The sequence below is a fragment of the Gobius niger genome (genome assembly GCF_951799975.1).
Source record: "Gobius niger genome assembly, chromosome: 9".
Lineage (NCBI taxonomy): Eukaryota > Metazoa > Chordata > Actinopteri > Gobiiformes > Gobiidae > Gobius > Gobius niger.
Genome location: NC_136860.1, coordinates 30,996,580 through 31,017,941, shown reverse-complemented (window position 1 = coordinate 31,017,941; position 21,362 = coordinate 30,996,580). Strand labels below are relative to the sequence as shown.

Here is a 21,362-nt window from a genome sequence, read left to right as displayed (position 1 = left end):
TTTTAGCCACCAGAGGTCAGTAGAGGAACAGTTTTTTATTCAAAACTGCATTGAATTTTCTTTCACTACTAGCTGAGACCCGGCCTTCGGCCGGCCCTCGCTAGTCTCCACATTTGATATTCAGAGATTATGAGTTATTACAAAGAAATGTCCAGTATAGTCCCTATAACCCGTCACTCGGTATAGCTGTAGACCTGCAGTAAGTAGGCTAGTGGTTCCCAAGCCATTCCTAAAACTATGGCCACTACAAATGTGTAAAATAATGAATGCTAAAAATAATTTCAAACAAACTGCAATTGGAGTGTTTGATGCACCTGTACTCCTTTCGTATATACTACAACGACAATATGTTCGATAAACTCAGGGAATCGAATTCAAGAGACAGTGGAACATGTAGGCCTATGGATAAATATTAGGGGTTCAGCTCTCACGGTTCGTTTCACGGTGCAGGACACGTGGTTTGGTGCATCACGTGTATGTGCAATCAAAAAAAGAATACGTTGTTTTTTATTAGACAGTATTTATATCCTTAGAATACAATTGGCAATGCTTTCAAAGCCGCTTTATAGAATGTAAAGAAAAAATAGAAAAGAAATGGTACAGCAGCAAAGGTAAAAAATACATACATTTAAAAAAACGCTACAGTGCAGGCCATGCGCTCGTTAAGTGGTAGTTTCAGTTTCGCTTTCCGCACACGGAGGCTGAAGCACTCGGAGCAGCGCGTGTCATTTGAAGCTCGTGTTTCTGCGTGTACTTTTTTTCGGAGACAAAACCTTTGGAGACGGAATATGGCCAGGATTGGATCTTACGCATGTGTCTGCACCTCGGACATTCAGCACTGGATCTATAATGAACCACAGCCTCGGTCACTGCAGGAGAAACTTAAACAAAGACGCGCAGATGTGTTTTGGAGGATGTCACTGTACCTGTGCGGAGCGTCTCCAGCTCCAGTTTAGCGGTGAGTGATGATGACACATCGGCCTGTTTGGATGCGCGCGCGCACACATACACACACACACGCGAACACATCGCCCTGTGTAGATGCGCGCACACGCACGGCAGTCAGATCTCGTGCACTCGCGTTGTTGTGACGGCGGGTTGTCATCGGACAGCAGCACCGCGGTCCATATGGACCCGTGGCCAATGCCCGCGGCGGGTGGGACGGTCACGTGGTGGCCTCTGGCCAATGGCCGCGAGCGGTCTCCCATCCCAGTCCTAACCAGGCCCTTCCCTGCTTAGCTTCAAAGTCGGTATTGGAAATAAACATGGCGGCGCCCAGGCGGCGGCCATTGAGATAGCGTTTTCTATTATAGATTATAGATACTCTTCAGATTGTCTTCTTTACCATGACTGAGTTATTTTCTATACTATATAGAAAACAACTATACACTTAACTATATCTATACACAATACATTTAGGTCAATGGACACTGACAGAAAGCAAATGAATGAACAAATATTCTCACTATTCTTTGTGCTTGCCTGGCACAGCACACTTTGTCAATTACTTGAAAGTGCAAAGGAGGACTGACAAAAAAAAGTAGAATTCCATGATGAAATTGCATGAAATTGTCAGATTTTTTTAATTTTAATTTAATTTTCATCTGTCATCCCATGGCAGGTTGATGTCATGACAGATAGGACAAACACAGGCACAAACAAACAGCAAAAAAAATCACAGATACGTAAAAAGACAGTGAATGATGAATGACAACATTAAATATGTAAAAAGTAGGTACATTTTCACAGATAAAAGATCACAAAGGGACAATACACAAAACACCACAATCTTCCACACAGCAAGACATGCATCAGTGGTTGGTGACTCTAGACCATGTTGTGTTCACACGTCTGATTGTCCAAAAGCCACTTCTTCACAGAGTTTCTAAAAGTGTGGAGTGAGGTCAGGTTCCTCAGTTCAGTTGGGATCAGGTTCCAGGAGTGAGCTGCACGTACTGAGAAGGCAGATTGTCCAAAATAAGTTTTTCTAAATGGGATTTTACAGTCTCTGCTTGATGAGCGTGTGTTTGTATTTACATTCAGCTGTACAAACTCCTGTAATGGGGGCGGGGCAAGTCCATTTAGGGTTTTATAGACCATAATTACATCTGAATACACTTTCTACAGGCACAGTGTGGTCTTGTTGGCCTGAGACCAGCTCGTCAAACAGTCATTAAAATGCGAGAGAATTGTGGCATTTAGGTACAATTTTGAAGAATCAGTCGTTAAGTTATTTCTAATATGTTTAAAATTCACTAAATTGAATTTAATTTTGTTCCTCAGTTTCTTGACATGTTTTTTAAATGATAATTGGGAATCCATGGTGACGCCTAAATACTTGTATTCTTGCACCACTTGTAGTGCTTGCCCAATGCCCATCCACCAGAACTATTGGGTCGCTCTCTTTGGTTGCCGAGATATCTCTGTTGGGTTCTAGATAAGTGAATTAATATTATTTGATAACCGGTATAGAATCTGATCGTAATAAGGGCCGTAATTTGTGGAATTTTACCAAACCAAATGGCTTTATAGAGGCCTGTTCCTCCCCCTGACGTTTGCACATCAAATTCGGCAACATGACTGATGTATTTATGATCTCATCCACCTTGCAATAAATCTCAAACACAACAAGCACAGGGATAATAAAACACTTTATTGCAATAATAAACCTAAGTGTTTTGAAAGCATTTTACTGCCTGACATTTATGCAATACATGTAAGCATTGTGATGATATCCAGTCTCAATTCAAACAAGTACTACAGGTATACTATGGGTTTGTGGAGAGTAGGTCAGATAGCAGTGAGTACTTGATACTGTATGTGTAATAAAGGTAAGACCGATTAGGTTGTTTACTGTCCCTGTAGAGAAATGTCTTTGCATTTGACTCATCCACAAACGCCAACCTTTTTGGATCATGATCAAGATGACCTATAGCTGGAGGATTTGAGTTGAAATAAACGCAGTGTTGGGTTTAGTAACTGAATACATGTATTTAAAGTAACCGTATTCAGGTATTTAGAATAGAGTTACTTTCTTAACCTCTTAACTCCCGCCTGAACCGAGAGGATCTTTTTCTTCACGTCATCAGATTTTTTTTCCATCATTTTTTTGTTGGGTATTTAACTCATTCTCTTTTTTGTCATTTTTTCGTCAATTTTGTAACTTTTTTGTCAAATTTTTATCACGTTTTTGTATTTTTTTGTAACATTTTTGTCATTTTTTGTCAATTTTTAATCACATTTTTGTCAAATTTTTATCACGTTTTTGTATTTTTTTGTAACATTTTTGTCATTTTTTTGGTCACATTTTTCGTCCATTTTCTAATCACATTTTTGTCAATTTTTTGTCAATTTTTTGTCATTTTTTGTCCTTTTTTGTAATTTTATTGTCAAATATTTATCACATTTTTTATTTATTTATTTTTATCATTTTTTTCATTTTTCGTCAATTTTTTATCACATTTTTGTTTTGTTTTTTTGTCACATTTTTGTCATTTTTCGTCAATTTTTTGTCAATTTCTTGTCAATTTCTTGTCAATTTCTTGTGACATTTTTGCCACTTTTTCATCAATTTTTCGTCACTTTTTTGTCAAAGTTTTCTCACTTTTTTACGTCACATTCTATCATTGTTTTCGTCTCAGTTCTGTCGCTATTTTCACACCTTTTTTTCCAGAAGCTTTTGGATTGGGGTAAAGCCAAATTGGAGAAAATGTGCTCGGTTCAGGTGGAAGTTAAGGGGTTAAGGCGAGTATTCAGTATTCTGTAACACATTTTAAAGTATTCTCCATCCTGTGTTTATTAAATGATGAAATTACGGCAGCAAAGAGCAGTTAGTTGGTCTTTAGCCTGAGGTCTTTAGCTGCTGGTTGTACTGTTGATGACTTTACTCATCGTTAAACCTCATCTGGCGTTTATCAGGAGTGAGCACAAGGTTAGACCGGTTTCCAGGTAGAGAGGCCCCACTGCGCCTGCAGCGATGGTCACATAGAGACACTGCCTGTGAGGATTTTCCATCTTTAAGGTGCATATTTGGCGTAAGACTGGTCTGTCATCTAGAAAAGCTCATGTTTCAAATTCAATTTCAAAGTATTCTCCCTCAACACTCAACAAACATAACAAGTTTATATTCCCATGTAATGATGTACCTATGTCGTACCAGATCTTTGCAAAGGAGAGGTCTGTGAACTGAGGGAAACTCTAAATTTAGACTCAAACTGTAGCCTAAGAGAAAGAGAGAGAGTCACAAAGAGGTGCAGTCAGAGCCACCTTATCCAACGGGCTGGCAGGGGCTGGAGCCAGGGGCCTACCATAGTCAAGGGCCAATCAGAATTAAGGGGGAAAAGAGGTGATTTGTTGATTTTCATGTCAATCACTTCACTTTGAGGCATGACTAACCTATGGCATGATTGTGCTAAGCTCCTATGTGTGTACCTAGAGTAGGCCCGCCCTACCTGCCCCAGAGGGATGCATGTAGGAGTAGCAGGGTTAGGGTTTTTGTGGGATTTAGGGGGATAGAGGGTGGTGGGGGCCTCGGGGTCTATGGGTACATTAAGGTGGGCCTGGGTGCAGTGTCTTTGCAAACATTGCTACTGGACCAGTGGTACAGTAATTGTCTTTTAACTTGTACTTAGGATCTTGCAGTCAATTTATAATCATGTATTAGTCCATTTCATGCCTTGTATAATCATCATTTAGATCTGCTAAAGATTTTTTTTGAAAATGAATAAAAATGTAAAACATACTTTCTGTTTGCTGTACCTCAGAGGGCACCCATGGTGTACACGACTCCCACATCGGAAACCCCTTATAGCAATTTATTATTCGTTAACCTCTTACCAACCGCCTTAACCAAGTGTTTACCCTAATCTAAAAGCTTCTCTACTGGAGTTTACAGCTAATAGAGTTCAGGAATGTGATGTCGCTAAGCATTATGGGATTATCAGCAGTTATAAACTAATGGAGATTTTAAAAGTTAAAATACTGGAGTTACTGTTCACATTAAAACACTTGGACACCACAGTGAGTTAGATGGATTTACCAGCAGTAACTCGGCAGCTAACAGAGTTGTTCCACAGCTTTTTTTCTCCACTTTTTATACTGTTTTTAGCTAATGTTAGTCTATGGAAATGCATGCTAACAGCTGCAAAGATGGCGGATCTCCACGGTAACTGTGGAATTGAGTAACGCCTCATTTGAAAGCTAAGACCTATATAAAACTGATCTTTTTCATCTCCTTTTTGCCACTATTTTGTTGAGTTTTTGTCACTTCTTTGCTGCAGTTGATTTTTTTTTTAATTCTATTTTTGTAACATTTTTGCCACATTTGTGTCACTTTTGCTGCACTTTCATCGCTTTTTTTTTGGGTCACACTTTTGTCGCTCCTTTGGTCACTCTTTGACACTTTCCGTTGCGTTTTCATCCACTTTCCTCTCATTTTTGTCGCTATATTTTGATGCTTTTTTTTTTCTTCCCCAAGACGCTTTTAGATTTGGGTAAAGTCAAACTGGAGATCGGTTCAGGTGGGAGTTAAGAGGTTAACCTCTTAACTCCCGCCTGAACCGAGAGGATCTTTTTACTCACGTCATCAGATTTTTTCCCCATAATTTTTTGGTTGGGTATTCAACTCATTTTTGTAACTTTTTTGTCATTTTTTGTCACATTTTTGTATTTTTTCCGTACATTTTTATCACATTTTTGTCACATTTTTTGTCAAATTTTTATCACATTTTTGTATTTTTTTTTTTTTTACATTTTGTCACATTTTTTTCATTTTTTCATCAATTTTTTTGTCATTTTTTTATCACATTTTTGTAATTTTTTTGTAATTTTTTGTCACATTTTTTTCATTTTTTCATAATTTTTTTGTCAATTTCTAGTGACATTTTTGTCATTTTTTCGTCACTTTTTTGTCAATGTTTTCTCATTGTTTTCGTCTTAGTTTTGTTTCTATTTTCACAGCTTTTTTCCAGAAGCTTTTGGACTGGGGTAAAGCCAAACTGGAGAAAATGTGCTCGGTTCAGGTGGGAGTTAAGAGGTTAAATGACAACAGTCTATATTATTATACAAACAGAGAGAGTATGCGTGAATATATGTTTGCTGGTGGTAAAATAGACACCCATATGTTTCCATTTACAAACTTGTAATAAGCTAAATCTTTCCACGGGCCACATTCCTGAGATCTCACTTCCGGGTGAACGGAAAATTTCTGCTCCGTTTCTCCGCGTTGATTGACCCGCCGCTCATCCAATGGCTGCTCCCTGCCGGCCATAAATTATCGACAAACCCGGAAGCCGCTTCTCCTCAGCCAATAGCAGCACGAGGGGGGCGTGAACATAGCCTTATATTTATTTTTGGACGCCGGTTTCTCTCCGTGAGTCACCGCCGCCGCCTCTTCAGACAGACATCCAACGTGCTACGACTCTTCGCCTCTTGGATACGCACACGGAACCGCACGTTTCTCCTCTGAGTTTTCGACAGGATTGAGATGTTACATTATAGGTTCTCGGGAGTACTAAAGGAGTTGTCCAACGCCGGCCTGAAGCGACCCTTACCTGCACAGAAGTCGTGGTTATCTGCGCGCTCGTGCTGCTTTGGCATTGGCACTTCTGCGACCTCCTCCCTGTCCACAGATGCTAGCAGCGCCGCGAAGGCTGCCGCTCCTCCGCATGCCGCCTCTGCCGCCGCTATCCACCGCCAGCCCCTGTCGTCCCCTTTCCGCTCCTACTGCACGAAAACCGAGGGCGCGGTGGTAGTGGACGAGCAGCCGAAGAAAGATGGCACTGATGCGGCCACGGACAAGTAAGTTCGCCTCAGAAATTAGCTCCGCGGTCCAGACTCGTAGTGACGCGCAGTTGAGGGGCGAGTCCTTGACGCACTAGCGGAACACGGACGCGGATTTGACCTATTTAAACAACCCGTAAATGCCTTTTAAAGCAAATACAAACACACAACATCGCCAATGTCAGTCTGTGAGAGTGAGATTGCTTAATAACAACAACAACCTAACAACGTCATAACGTGGTCATAACCCGCCCGACGCAACCACGTGGGCCATTTCCGATGCTCCAAACGCGCACGATTAATGATCAACGTAGTGGCCTTACCTGTGTTTGACCTTGAGGAGATGAAAGGCGGTGCAGAATTGCCTGGTTTGAGTGGTTTCTAGACTTTTCCACAGCGTGACCTCCCAGGCACAGGAAGAGGCTCATCTCACAAGGCTATGGAACGCAGCTTGACTTATCCAGGCAGAAGAGATGATTTTTTATTTATTTGGACATTGCTTTAGCCAGTGAAGTATTTCCAGACATCCAGACTATCACTATAACCTCTTAACTCTTAACCTAGTGCATTTTCTCCTGTTCAGCTTTATCCAAATCTAATAGGTCACATATGGGGCAATGACATATATGGGGTCTAAAAACATTTTCAACAAGTTTTTTCAAAACTGATGGCATGCATATTTTGGAGTCGATAATTATGTGTTTAACCTCTTAACTCCCGCCTGAACCGAGAGCATTTTCTCCAGTTCAGCTTTACCCAAATCCTGTAGGCCAGTGTAACACCTCATTTGAAAGCTAAGACCTACAAAACTAAATTGATCTTTTTCCTCACATGATCAGATTTTTTTCCATCACTTTTTTGATTTTTTTTGTCACTTTTTTTGTCACTTTTTCGTCAAATTATTCGAATTTTTTTGTGAAATTCTTATCACTTTTTTGTCAATTTTTTGTCAAATTTTTCTCACTTTTTTGTCAATTTTTTGTCAATTTTTGTCATTTTTTTTGGTACATTTTTTGTCACTTTTTCGTCAATTTTTTCTCACTTTTTCCACATTTTCATCCTTGTTTTCGTCTCAGTTTTGTCGCTATTTTCACAACGTTTTTCCAGAAGCTTTTGGACTGGGGTAAAGCTGGAGAAAATGTGCTCGGTTCAGGTGGGAGTTAAGAAGTTAAACAAGTTATGTTTGTTAAATAATATTTCAAAGTATTTTTTTAAATGTGTTTTTTAGCTTATCTGAATGAAAAATGTCAGGTGGTGCAACCAAGCTTTTTCTAAAATTTAAATAGTTTCCAATAATTTGTACAAAGTCAAATCTTTGCCAAGTAATCGGCAATAAAACAAGAGAACCATGTGTGACAGTGGTGTTTAACCCTGTTACACATGGACGGAGTGCTCGGTGTCAGCCCAAAACAGTTCAGTATCGGATATTTTAAACCAATATCTGATCTTTTTTTCTAGTATTGACTCTGATCACTTATACCAGTATTGGATCAGTGCATCCCTATAATTTTTAGATGGTAATTTGATTTATTTTTTTGCAGTTGCACCACCTGACATTAGCATCTAATTTCAAATTAAATTGGCTTTTATGTGGAGTCTTACATTAGCTTTAGCATTTGTAAGTTTGGGTAAACATTTACTTTTCAAAACAAATAAAACACTTTTATAAGAATATAATATTTTCCAATATTGACATTGGTTGTACCACCTGACACCGAAAGTGTGACGTTTTACCTATGAGTCGGTCCTGGAAGACCCACAAAACTTGACATTTTTTACAATGCTTTTTTATTGCGTTTTTTGGTCACATTTATTCCACATTTTCATGGCTTTCTGTGTTTTTTTGTTGTTGCTATTTTGTGGCTTTTTCGTCAAATTTTTGTCACTTTTTCCTCACATTTTTGTCACTTTTTCCTCACATTTTTTCGCTCTTTTATTTCATTTTCATCCTTGATTGTTTTTGTTGCTATTTTGACACTTTGTTCAAGAAGCTTTTAGATTTGGGTAATAGAAAACTGGAGAAAATGTGCTCGGTTCAGGTGGGGGTTAAGGGTCTAATTTTTTTTATGATGATATTGCGGCAATAAACGGCACTTAATTGGTCTTGTGCACTTGAGGTTTTGAGATGCTGCTTGTTCTGTTGTCCTGGTTTAGGCTTGAATCGACCATTGATCATTGTAGTCCTTGTTTGGACCTCATCTGGCATGAGTCAGAACTACGTTAGACCACACCGGATTCCATTGAGATCTCTGGTTGCAACCTGATTTCGTCCGGCATTTGTTTAGTCCTGGGTTGATTCTAGTCTTGACCTGGTTTAGTTCTGGCTTAGTGTTTTGACCTAATACGGCCCTTGTCCAGTTTAGGGTTGTTAAAAATCACTGTTGACATTAAAGGGATATTTCAGGATTTTTGACATAGGGCCTCATTTCCTTGTTATCCAGAGTGTTGTTGATTTCTGGAGATATTTTTTTTTTTTTTGTAATTCATGCAGTCCTTTTATTTGAAGAGTTCCGTGGCGCTAGGCTACTGCGAGGCTAGCGCATTTCTACGGTATCAGCTAGCCTGCATTAAAAGCTCCACAGTGCACCTGAGGCAAATCACTTATAACGCCAGACTAACCATATAAATGTTTGTGTCGATAGAATAATTTTTGGAATACAACACACCTTGAATGATGAATGATCACATTTTGAGGGACTATTTTCTAGCAGATCACTCCGCCGCTGCGTAGCTTATACGACCACTAAGCTGATGCTGCTCAAATATAAGTTCTTTTAAATGCAAAATGGTTAAAATTATTCTATCGACACAGACATTTATATGGTTAGTCTGGCGTTATAAGTGATTTGCCTCAGCTGCACTGTGGAGCGGGTTTTTAATGCAGGCTAGCTGATACCATAGAAATGCGCTAGCCTTGCACTAGCCTAGCGCCACGAAACTCTTCAAACATAAGAACTGCATGAATTACAAAGAAAATATCTCCAGAAATCAGCAACACTCTGGATAACTAGGAAATGAGGCCCTATTTCAAAAATCCTGAAACATCCCTTTAAAAAAAAAAAAAAAAAAGTAAAAAGTATCATCTTATCTTAAACACTGCCATTACCAACAACACAGTAGCAGAAGTAGGAAAGATCTTGAGCAAACACCTTTTTGCAAAACTCAATTCACAGAACACATTTTCAGTCCAGAAGAAAAAGCTACATATGGTTTTTAGTTAGACCCCATGGATACACAGGGCTATTTGTTGTTTGTAAAGGACTCCACTTTGTATAAAAAGTAAACAAACCTTGACATTTTGGTTTGTTATTGCTGATTTTGCCATCCTAACAAAGGTGGTAGACATACAGTAGTAGTTGACGGTGGTGGAAGCCGTGATAGTAAAGTAAACCCTCATTTTCCAAACCAGTTCTCCAGGTAGAGAGGCCCCACTGCGCCTGAAGCCACGGCCACATAAAGACCCGGCCTGTCAGGATGTTCTTCCAGTTCAAGGTCGACATTCAGCAGCAGAGGACTGGTCTGTCATCTAGGAAAGCTCATGTTTCAAAAATATTGATAAGAGAATAGCCTAGTGTTCCATTTCAGAAGGCCATTTACTGTAAACTGTGATGCAATATTAAAGGTTTGAAATTAATATATAGTCATGCAGATCGAGATATAGAACACAGATGCTAAAGAAGGATTTAAGAATGAGCAACACATTTAGTTTCAACTTTTAATCAAATTCACTGAAGCATATTAAGGTCTATATAATAATCCTTTACTGTTATTTATCAGTGTGAAGGATCTTATGCTAACGACTAGGGGCAAAGTGACATTATTTATGCATACACCATATAGTAAGTCTGATTAGTAACAACTAACAGGCTATTATGCAGTAATTGGATCTTGTTCTTTTGGGGATTGCCGCAAAATTAAAAGCGTTTCATTCAAGTTGCCAGATACTATTTCTGCGTAGACTTCTTACCCTTGTCAGACTGTTTTGGCCCGGTGCCATCGCTCTGTTAAACGACTTGTATCAGTTACAAAGGTACGTGTAAGTGATTTAAGGATTAAATGTAAACAAATAGCTGCTGTCATCGAGGAAAAGGCAAAGATCGCAGCCGTCGGAAGCTTCAGCATATTCAGCAGATTAAAAATACTTGGTCTCCCTGGGCATGGTTTCAGTTTTAGTCGGCCTGAATGATCTGCTTTTATTGATCGAGGATCTAAAAGGTCGGCATTTATCCTTATCCACCTCATCAGCTACACCGGGGAGGCAACGTCAGGCCCGGGGGCCAAATCTGGCCCTCCAGCACAGAACCTCTGTCCCCCAAGATGATTTTGAGAAATATTATTATGCAAATTCTTGTTAAAGTAGTCTAAAAATGCGAGAAATAATGTCAGTATTTTAAAAAATGTCCTGTCAAAACATCCCTCATGGTCACAGTGATTCTCTACTGGGGGGTATATTGTTGTAGGGAACTTTTATTCAATATTTTCCATCTGAAACTGCACGGAAAAACACTAACTGTGTCTGTTAAAATGAATGTTATTGGGTTGTTTTGATCATAATTTCAGTCTCAAAGGGATATTTACTGCTTGTTCAACAAAAGCTTGTGTGGAAAATAAAATATTGTATATGATATATGACAAATTACAGCTTTATTTGAGTCCACGGCTTGTCATCCGAGGGTAATGGTGGGTCCCAAAGCCCTGCCACTTGGGAACCACTGATGAAAAACATTGGCATTTGCAGAAAATAGTTCTTTATTTTAGGCTACAATGTTAAGGTTTGGCCCTTGGGTGTTTAGCCACGATGCAAATCGGCCTCCACGATGCAAACTTGCCCTGATCTACACTATGGATGGGAACTGAATTACTGAAATGATGATCTCTTGCCAGCATGGTAAATTCGGTGTTAGTAGTTGTTAAGTTTGTGGTGTGACAAGCATACTTTGTAATGAAGCTGTGTGCAATATAGATATAGATATAGAATAGAAGGCTGACATGAGAAGCTCTTCTGTTATAGACTCTAGGTAAGTGTCCTTTGGAGCCTGCTCAGTTTCCAGGTGACTCTGAACGCTTTCTGCTTGTTGTGTTCACTTCGATGAGCGCCAATCCGCAAGTAAACGAACCTGGCCATCTGTCCTCAACAACGAGCGGAGTACACTGGTCAAACCGGGCCCATTTAGCTCATCAGTCGTCGAGCAAAAATAATATGAAGACAGCCATCGAGACTTCATGCTAATTCAGCCATCTGCTCCAACGCGCTGCTGCAGAATGATTTGTTCCGAGCGTTTCGGGAAATTCACTCGGGTGTCACAGTCTGCTTGAAAGAACATTTATGTAATTATTGATTTGATTTTTTTCTTAGACAAAAAGGAAAGATCATGTTATTGTCAATCCACAGAGAACTTGAAACCCTGTGTGCAAAGTAGAGGAGTGATCGGAGTTCAGTTTCTTTGAAGGGCTGGAGTGACCACAGTTTGGCACTGCCTGTGGAAGCAGAGGAAAGGGAAGAGAAGACCAGAGAGTTCGGCTTCCTGTCAGCCTAGTGAATCCCCCGATTTTGTATTTTTCCACAATTACCGTAGCTCTGTGCTAGCCTTTAAAGAAACACTTCAAGTAACAGCTTTCGTGGAGCTTCGAGTTCTCACCTGCACTGTTTTAATCATGAATATACTGTAGGTCAGGGGGAGGCAAGTTTGCTCGGTGGAGGGCCGGTTTTCTTCATTGTCAAAAGACCAAGGGCCGGACCCTCCACTTGAAGGATTTGAAGTAAAGCATCGCTTTCTCTTATGCCAGTGTTGTACATCAAATACACTATAAAAAACTTAAAATCACTTGAATAAAGGTTTTTTATGTTAAATTTATGTTGGTTTGAACTAATCTAAGATCAGATAAAAACGCTAATGCCAATGGAACAAATAGAAATCCCACTGGAAATTAGGAAAATTAACTTGTACTGTAAAAAATATTTATTATTCACTTGAAATCATACAAAATAATCTGAATTAAGAAAAAACTTGTGCTTGTTCCATTGGCAAGAATAGGTTTAATCTGCTCTAAGGCCTGACCAAATCTACTCCAATTTTAGATTTAATCTCTTAATTCAAATAGATTGAAGTCATTTCTACCTATAGATGAGTATTCTTTTAGGATTATGGCCTAAAAGGGTGCTCTGCTAAGACATTTTAAGGAATTGACAGTATTTTTCACATTTCTAGAGTACTTTAACAGGCATTTGAACTCTGATTTGGGTCATACTATTTCTCAAAATCATCTCGAGGGCCAGAGTTTGATGGTGGAGGGCCGGTTTTGGTCCCGGGCCTGACGTTGCCTACCCCTGCTGTAGGTGCTTGCCAAAGATGACTTGACACATTTGCAAACTGCGATCCGCCTGTTTTTCTTTTCTTAAAGGATAGTTTCAGTGACAGATGTCCAGTCAATAACGGTCCCTCGCCTTTAGCCCACGCCTGATGGGCCGCACTTTAGCTGCTCAGGGTTTGTTTGCACATGCTCGGACCTGGCTACTTTACCTGTATTTGTCAAGTGTTTTCTCCAGAGAACGAACCGGATTGAAATGCTGATGTGGCCTCGCAATGTACCCGAGAGAGAGAGAGAAAGTGAAGATGATAAATCTGTCAAAAGCCGCTCCAACTGTGGCAGCCGAGTTGAGCAGCACTTTTGATTAAAACATTGCAATGGAATGGAAGAGCTTTAAAAAAGTCGATGAGTTTTCTGAAGTTTGTAATCTCAGTGAAAATGAAGCCCTGTCTTGAGCAAGAGATTGTTGATTTGCTTCCTCATTTTAATCCGCTGTAGTTTTAGAATAGCATTGTGTTGAATAGGTTTGCCGAATGTGGTGTTACATGGCACTTCTTTGTCCGCAATACTGAAGGTGCTGCTGTGTCATAACTCCCCATGAGAACGAGGCCCATTGTTGGTTTTATTAATCCAACTGTGCAGGGCGGGAGAATCCCAGGAATTTAGACAGTGAATGTCCTGCCAAATCTCTGTGTCACGTAATACTTTTAGTTTATGTCCATGAAGCATAACCACAAGCTCCTCCCCAATTATTAATCACTGTCAATGGTCCAGTTCAGGATAGTCCTGTTTAATCCGGGCTTAGTCTAAACATGGTATTATTACATTTGTCAGCTCGTTACTTATTTAGACCTCTGTAAATGCTGTTTTTTATAAGGAGTGTGACAATATATTGATTTTCTGGTATATCGCGATATTTTGCGGGACGATACGATACCGATTTTTATTACGATATCGATACTTTTGATGATGTCATGCATATTAATGAGCAAACTCGTGCATATTAATGAGACAGCAGTGCTCCACTGTTTTCACTCTCAATACAGGCCAATAATGATCAAGAATGATTCAGTCAGGACAGTAGAGGTCAGCACTACAATTTTAAAGCAGTACTAAGTAACGTGTTTACCTTAATAAATCCTTTTCGTAGTCCCTGTGGGGGTAATACAAGTGTTTATGGGATGATTGGAGGGTCTTTCATCTCCCCCTGGTGTCTCTGGCCAGAAAACCATGTTTGCAACTTGACTGCCACCGGTCCGGAGAAAGCAATACACACTAATGGAATCACGAAGAAGAAGCTAACATGCTAACGGGCAAAGCTAACTGCGGGCAAACGTCACTTTAAACAGTATTTACAGCCAAGTTTGAGTGAAAAAAAAATATTTCCATTGTATAATTGGATGCACAGTAACCCTCTCTCTCTTCGCCTTTCCTGTATTTACTCTCCAAGCCAATTAAAAAGATAAAAAATCGTAACTTGCTACTACACCTGCAGTTGCGCTTATGGCCTCTGGGGGAAGAGTTACTTAGTACTGCTTTAAGCACCTGGACCAAACACCCACACAAATATATTACTTTTAATGATGATCTTATTTATAATAATGACAAAAATTGGGTTGATTTATTCCTTTTGAAATAGGACTGTGGTTTCTAGTTTATTTAAATATAAATGAAGTCACTGACTATAGACCCATCTTCAGTGTGTTTGTCGGGGATCATTTATTTACACAAAAAATGAGGTACAAAGCACATGGAATTTTAAATCATCATCATCAATCGTTGCTTATTTTTGTGCAACATATCGATTGTCATAGTATCGGTGTATCGTGAGATTATCGTTATGTATCGCATCGAATCTTGAGGTGCCCAGTTGTTCCCACCCGTAGTTTCTATTCTGTTCTTTACAATGAACATTACAATTCAGTCAAGGTTTGTCTTAGTTGACCATAGTAGTCAATTGTAAAGCCATTGTGTGTCTCTTTTAAGTCCTGGCTGACCTTGTGCATTGGATTAGACTCTGGTACTGCCATTAAATCAGCCTGCTATTGCAGATCTGGCTTGGATACATAATATTAGCCCTAATGACAGTCCAAGGCACGTTTAGTCCTTGTCCAGACTGTCCTAAATTACTTCTGGTTTAGTCCTGGTTTAGTCCAAGGCCAGCTTAATCTTTGTTCAGCCCTGGCATGGCCCTGGCTTTGTCCATTTGCAGTCCACTGATCTAGTATTTCCACAGCTGAATAAAACCATTATGAAGGCGCCAGGTAGCAGTATGCATGACAGTTTGTGAATTCGGATCCATTTAATCCCTAAATTATACAAACACAGACACACGGCTGTGACTCCGGCTTTCTCTCAATCTAAATATTTCCACAATGGCTCGCACAATCCCTCTCCGACGTGATGAGGCTTCACCAAAGGCTTCTATAATCTCCATTTACCCTGGCGCAGCAGGTGAGAAAAGCTTTGCTGCGCCGAGGATCATAGGTCGGCCATGTAACTGTCGGCCAGTCTTTGTGTGCTTAACCTAACTGTGAAATAACAAATAAACACTGCATTGTTTTTATTTTTCTAGGAGGAGAAACGCGGGCATTCTCCCCAGTTTGGAGGACCTGCTCTTCTACACAGTCGCCGAAGGTCAGGAGACGATTCCCGCTCACAAATTCCTCACGGTAAGAAGATATTTGGGAAGGCAGCAGTGCAGGGCATTCACTCCTCAATGGTTCACAAACCGTTTATGTTTACAGATAATTTTATAAAGTAAAAGGTTAAGATTTACAATTGTGAAGTTATAGCTGTGGCTTGTTCTGATTTACATCTAGTTTATACCAAGTTTGTCATGGTTTAGTCCAATTTTAGGCCTATTTTGAGCCATGCTTAGTTTTGGACTTGTCATTTCCAAATCAATTCTACGTCTAAAGTTTGAGTACCACTGCTGGATATTTTCTGCCTCCTTGCTTTAATTAGGCTTCATTAGGCCTGTCATGATATTATTTTAAAGCAGAACTAAGTAACTCATGCTCCTAGGGGCCATAAGCGCCACTGCAGGTGTGGGAGCATGTTGTGATTTTTACTCATTAATTGCCCGTGAGAGTAAATAACTAGTAAATAGTAAAAAGACAAAGGGAGAGGGATATTGTACATCCAATTACACAATGTAGATCATTTTTTTCACTCAAAATTGGCTGTAAATACTGTTTAAGTGGTGCTAGCCCACAATTAGCTTTGCCCGTTAGCCTGTTAGCTTCTTCTTTGTGATTCCATTAGTGTGTATTGGGTCTCTGGGTCGGAGCAGGGAAAGTGTTGTTTTCTGGCCAGACACCAGGGCGAGATAAAAGACCCCCCAATCGTCCCATTAACACTTGTATTACCCCCAAAGGGACTACGAAAAGGATTTATTAAGGTGAACAAGTTACTTAGTACTGCTTTATTAATCAATAAATCATCTCTTTCCTGTCAAAAACTCACTTCTGTGTTAAATTAAATCTGGTTAGAATTAAATGTATATTAAATGTAAGGATTCAGATATTACTGTAGGCTACATTCATGCAAAAATGTGAGTAGCCTATATGTTTTTTTGTTAAGTTATTTAAATTAACCTCCTACACACGACATGGGAGTGAAGCAACTTTTTTGGGGAACTTTTGAACAGAGTGGAACGGAAACATGTCACCCTGTAGTGAGTAATGCCATCAGGACTATCGTGCTTGTATTTGGATAGAGGCTAAAGCTCTGATACACTGACAGGGCGGCTTTGTTCTGACAGTTCTCACTCACGTTGGACATACAGTGCACATTGATGTTGTTATTCTCTCCATGATCATTTGGCTGAAATCCCGGAACGGAGGAGCCGCCGTTAAAGGGATATTTCACGATTTTTGACATAGGGCCTCATTTCCTAGTTATCCAGAGTGTTGCTCATTTCTGGAGATATTTTCTTTTGGTAATTCATGCAGTCTTAAATTTGAAGAGTTTCATGGCGCTAGGCTTGTGCTAGGCTAGCGCATTTCTACGGTACCAGCTACACTGTATTAAAAACAGTCTGACCCGCTCTACATTTTGATGGACTGTTTTCTAGCAGATCACTCCGCCGCCGCGTAGCTTATACAACCATGAAGCTGATGCTGCTCAAATATAAGGTCTTTTAAATGCAAAATGGTTAACATTTCTCTATCAACACAGACATTTATATGGTTAGTCTGGCGTTATAAGTGATTTGAGACTGTTTTTAATGCAGGCTAGCTGATATCGCAGAAATGCGCTAGCCTTGCACTAGCCTAGCGCCACGAAACTCTTCAAATATAAGAACTGCATGAATTACCAAAAAAATAATATCTCCAGAAATCAGCAACACTCTGGATAACTAGGAAATGAGGCCCTATGTCAAAAATCCTGAAATATCCCTTTAAGTTCACAAAAAGTGTCGTCATTGGTAAAGCTCTGTAGCACGACGTTTTGTTTGTACCCCACCTCTCTTCAAAAACAGCACTAATCTATAAATGATCTGGATACATGCGGGATACGGCGGATGTGCTCAACGCTGCCTTTATCGCGCATTTACAGAGGCTAAAAATGTTGCTTACCGAGCAGTAAGTCGATGTAGTCAGTATCACGACAGGCCAATACTTCATTTTCTGAAACATTTCAGGCTATATCCTCAGTTATAATGTCTTTGTGATTTGTTTCTACCACAGGCGCTCAAAGGCACAGGTCTGCGCACAGGTGACCCGCGGCTGAAGGAATGTATGGACACCCTCAAAGAGACACTAAAGGAAAGTGCAGATGGAGTCACACTGGACAGACACCTGTTCAAAAAGTAAGTCCTGTAATGGTAAACGGAGCATTGATAAACTTTTGGAGAACTTACTGCTCTCCAGCCGGGCTTTAGACACAACCATCCTATGTATTATTGCAAACTAGACTAACAAAAGAAAGTAAAATGAAATCTTAATAATCTTTGTTTCATTTTTAGATGTGTCCAGAGCAACATTGTGCTGCTCACTCAGGCCTTCCGGAAGAAGTTTGTGATCCCAGATTTCCTGCCGTTCGCCTCTCACATCGATGAGCTTTACGAGAGCGCAGGGAAGCTCACGGGAGGACAGGTGAGTGAAATGGTTTCTTTACTTTCTGACCCTGGGAAAAAACATCTTTAACAACCTAAAAAGCAAATGTAAATACATAAAGCTCAAGGTTCAAAAGCACTGCAATGTTGAATAACAGTTGGTAGATTTTGATTCCCCTTTTGAGAAAGAAGGCCTAATCCTCCCAATTTTCTTCAGCATTTTATAAAAAAAAAAGATTGCTATCAGACTGCTGAAGCTAATGCTGGTTTTGATTGAAGCCTGTTAGAATACTAAGTGCTAGATCATTATACAGCCTGCTTATTTGAAAACCACAGTGGAAGTTGTTCACATGTTTACTGGCTGTACTCTTATTATTATGCCACATTCACATATAAGTGGTAAATTCTCTATGCAGCAGCCATGAAATGCCGAGAGTCCATGTGTGAACTGTGAACCGAGTCTCCATGAAATTAAAAAAGAAAACCAAAAGTAAAAACTTTAGTAAAGGGACTTGTAGTTGCTTAGTAACTGGCACACCACATATGTTCTGGTGAAGAAACGTTCTCATCTTTGCACCTTCACAGAGAACAAAGTGTGTCAAAAACTGGCACAGCAAACCTCTCAAACCTCATAAACCTCACACAGTGCAGATTATGCTGAGCGGCACAATTTCCCGGAAAACAACAGAAAATGAGTTACCCATCAATGTTTTTGTGAACGGAAGTTTGAAGCAATAAAGAAACAGCTGATAACTGTCCTACTTTGGAGACAATGACAAGAGCTATGTGTAGGGCTCTTTATTGTGCCTAATTTGGTGACTATTGAAATCAAATTCAATCAAATCAAGTTGTTTTGTATAGCCCAATATCACCACATGAGTTGCCTAATGCGCTGATCCAACTCTTTCGATACTGATACTGGGGTTTGAGTATCTGCCGATTTCCGATATTTACCGATACCAAGACTATTTCTTAAAAGTGTCTTTCTCTGAGTGAAAAATTTTATTGACTTTTTTCTCCATTTTAAGATCAATTAAGTCATATTTTATTGTCATGATGTTACAGATGAACTATCACTTATATCTATTGATAAAATCTTGGATAAACGAGGATCACTGGACTTTTCTGCATCAAATATCCTTGGGTATATGACAGGCTTTAAGTTACATTAATGCCTATAAATGACTTACATGAAGTGATCTGTTCATTACAAATATGTTAGATCAGTTATTATTCCTGAAACTAAAATGGCTTGTCTTCAGCAGTGATAATTTTATTGTATTAGGCTTCTTTAGGTATTTCTATCATAGTTTCTGACCCAGCCTTGATTCGTTTTTTTAGCATTAGCATGTTCCCACTAGCTTTAGCATGCTATTGCTAGCGCGGCATTTTGCTCGGCGATCAAAAATACATTTGTGGAGGTTAAAACTAGGTTCTTTGCTTTAAAACGATATACAGCATGCCCATATTCACTTAGATTTTAGTGGTAAAAGTTGTGTTTTGAAGGGGTTGAGAGCCAAAGCAGGTATCTGTTCAGTATCAGATATTTGTAGTCGATACCCGATATTGTATTTTTCCCAGAATCGGCTCCGATATCCAATACCAGTATCGGATTGGTGCATTCCTACTAATAATGCCTGTAATGCATGCAGTAATATATTTCATAAAGCCAGGATATTACTTACAATATAATCCCATTTGGGCTGGAGCTCTTCGTCTCAGATCTGGTTTAGTGTTGTTTATTCTTTGGTTTTAAACCTGTTTTTACTTTGGGGCCAGACCTGCTTAATTACCTGCTTCAGTAAGTCTGAAAAGAATAAAGCAGGTTTAGACTCTCGAACTTGTTATCCTATGAGAATTATGTAAGGCGTCTGAGATGGTGCTTGTCGAATTGTGTTTGTGAATCACTTTCAAATACCCACCTACAATCCCAAAGCATATAATGGAAAAAATGCTAAACAACTATTGACGGAACTCTCCCTTTAGATTCCATTCAGATAAACAACAGTGGCTTCACTAAGATTGATTAGCTGGAAGAGTAGTGGTGGAAACACATACATTATGCATAAAGTCTTAAAATACCTATAGACAGGGGCAGTGTCCACCCGACCTCGCATGAGAGAGGTGTCCCGGGTCATGCCTGTTTTGGCGATGACAGGGGTTTTGCTTTGAAACTTGAGCAGAAGCAAGTGTCAGTGCTGTTGTAAAGTAATCCCATGTTGCTTCACATGACAACAAAGCCCTTCCTTCTTGGGGAGGAAAAATGAAAATAGCGACGTTGACGCTGAAATTGTCCGGAAATGAACTCTGATAAGAAAAAGTGCGTGAAGATGTTGCCAAATTCACTCTATCTTCATTCTCTGTCTCATTCAGGTGGCAGACTACATTCCTCAGCTGGCCAAGTTCAGCCCGGACTTATGGGGCGTGTCCCTTTGCACCGTGGACGGACAGAGGTGAGGCGGAAGGAAAGGCTAACGCAGAGAAAGAGGAGTAAAGAGATGAGAGAAAGAGTGGAGCAGAGGTTCCAGGGTTTAAACAGAGGAGGGGCCTTCAGGGGGTTTGTGTCGACAAATGCTACGGCTGCTGCGCATTCCACAAGACACGACCCACTCCCAAAGCACTTCATAGTTGGATGATTGTTTTGTGAGTCAGTGTAGAAATGCTGACCTTGTTTAGGGGGAAATGTAGAAGCTTGTAGTCGTTTTCAGGCTTCGGGAGGTACTACTTTTTCATTTCAAGGCTAAACAAGTTGTCATTTTGTGACTCACAGGCTCAGGAAAATTAAATGATTAAATGATTTAACCATACCTTATTGTGGTAATGGTTGTGTTTTCAGCTCCAATGAGCAATCGAGCACGTAGAAGCAAGTACTGGTATGTGGCAAATCCAATGACTTGTAGTTCTTAAAGGGACTATACTGAGTTTAAAAATGTTTAAATTAAGTATATTCCTCCCCCTACATGTTCCAGCCATGTGCAGAATGAACCCAGACCTGTTCACCACAACTGCCTCTAAAATCCTGCACTGTCACAGGATGTTAATTCGGTTCGAAGTGCCGTCATGCACAAGCTTCATATAGAACATGCAGTTACGTGTAAGACCTGAGGTGGCAGCAGTGAGCATAAAATGTCCAACTTGCATCTAGTCTCTTTAACAACCCAACCTTTCATCACTATGTATTCTCTTTAAAAAATATATATGCAAGAAAAAA

At 39.8% G+C, this 21,362-nt stretch overlaps 1 protein-coding gene across 2 annotated transcripts in view; it reads left to right on the top strand.

Annotated features, from left to right (window-relative positions):
* The first annotated feature begins 6,143 nt into the window (after positions 1-6,143).
* The window catches only part of glsb (glutaminase b), a 53,338-nt gene continuing 38,119 nt past the window's right edge, over positions 6,144-21,362 (top strand). The window contains exons 1-5 of one of the 2 annotated variants that reach the window (XM_079563423.1): positions 6,144-6,798; positions 15,665-15,761; positions 17,784-17,905; positions 18,062-18,191; positions 20,525-20,604. In XM_079563423.1, coding sequence (XP_079419549.1) covers positions 6,485-6,798; positions 15,665-15,761; positions 17,784-17,905; positions 18,062-18,191; positions 20,525-20,604 — 743 coding nt within the window. In that variant the 5' untranslated portion in view covers positions 6,144-6,484. The remainder of the gene's footprint in view (positions 6,799-15,664; positions 15,762-17,783; positions 17,906-18,061; positions 18,192-20,524; positions 20,605-21,362) is intronic. The other variant, XM_079563422.1, reaches the window with a different exon arrangement.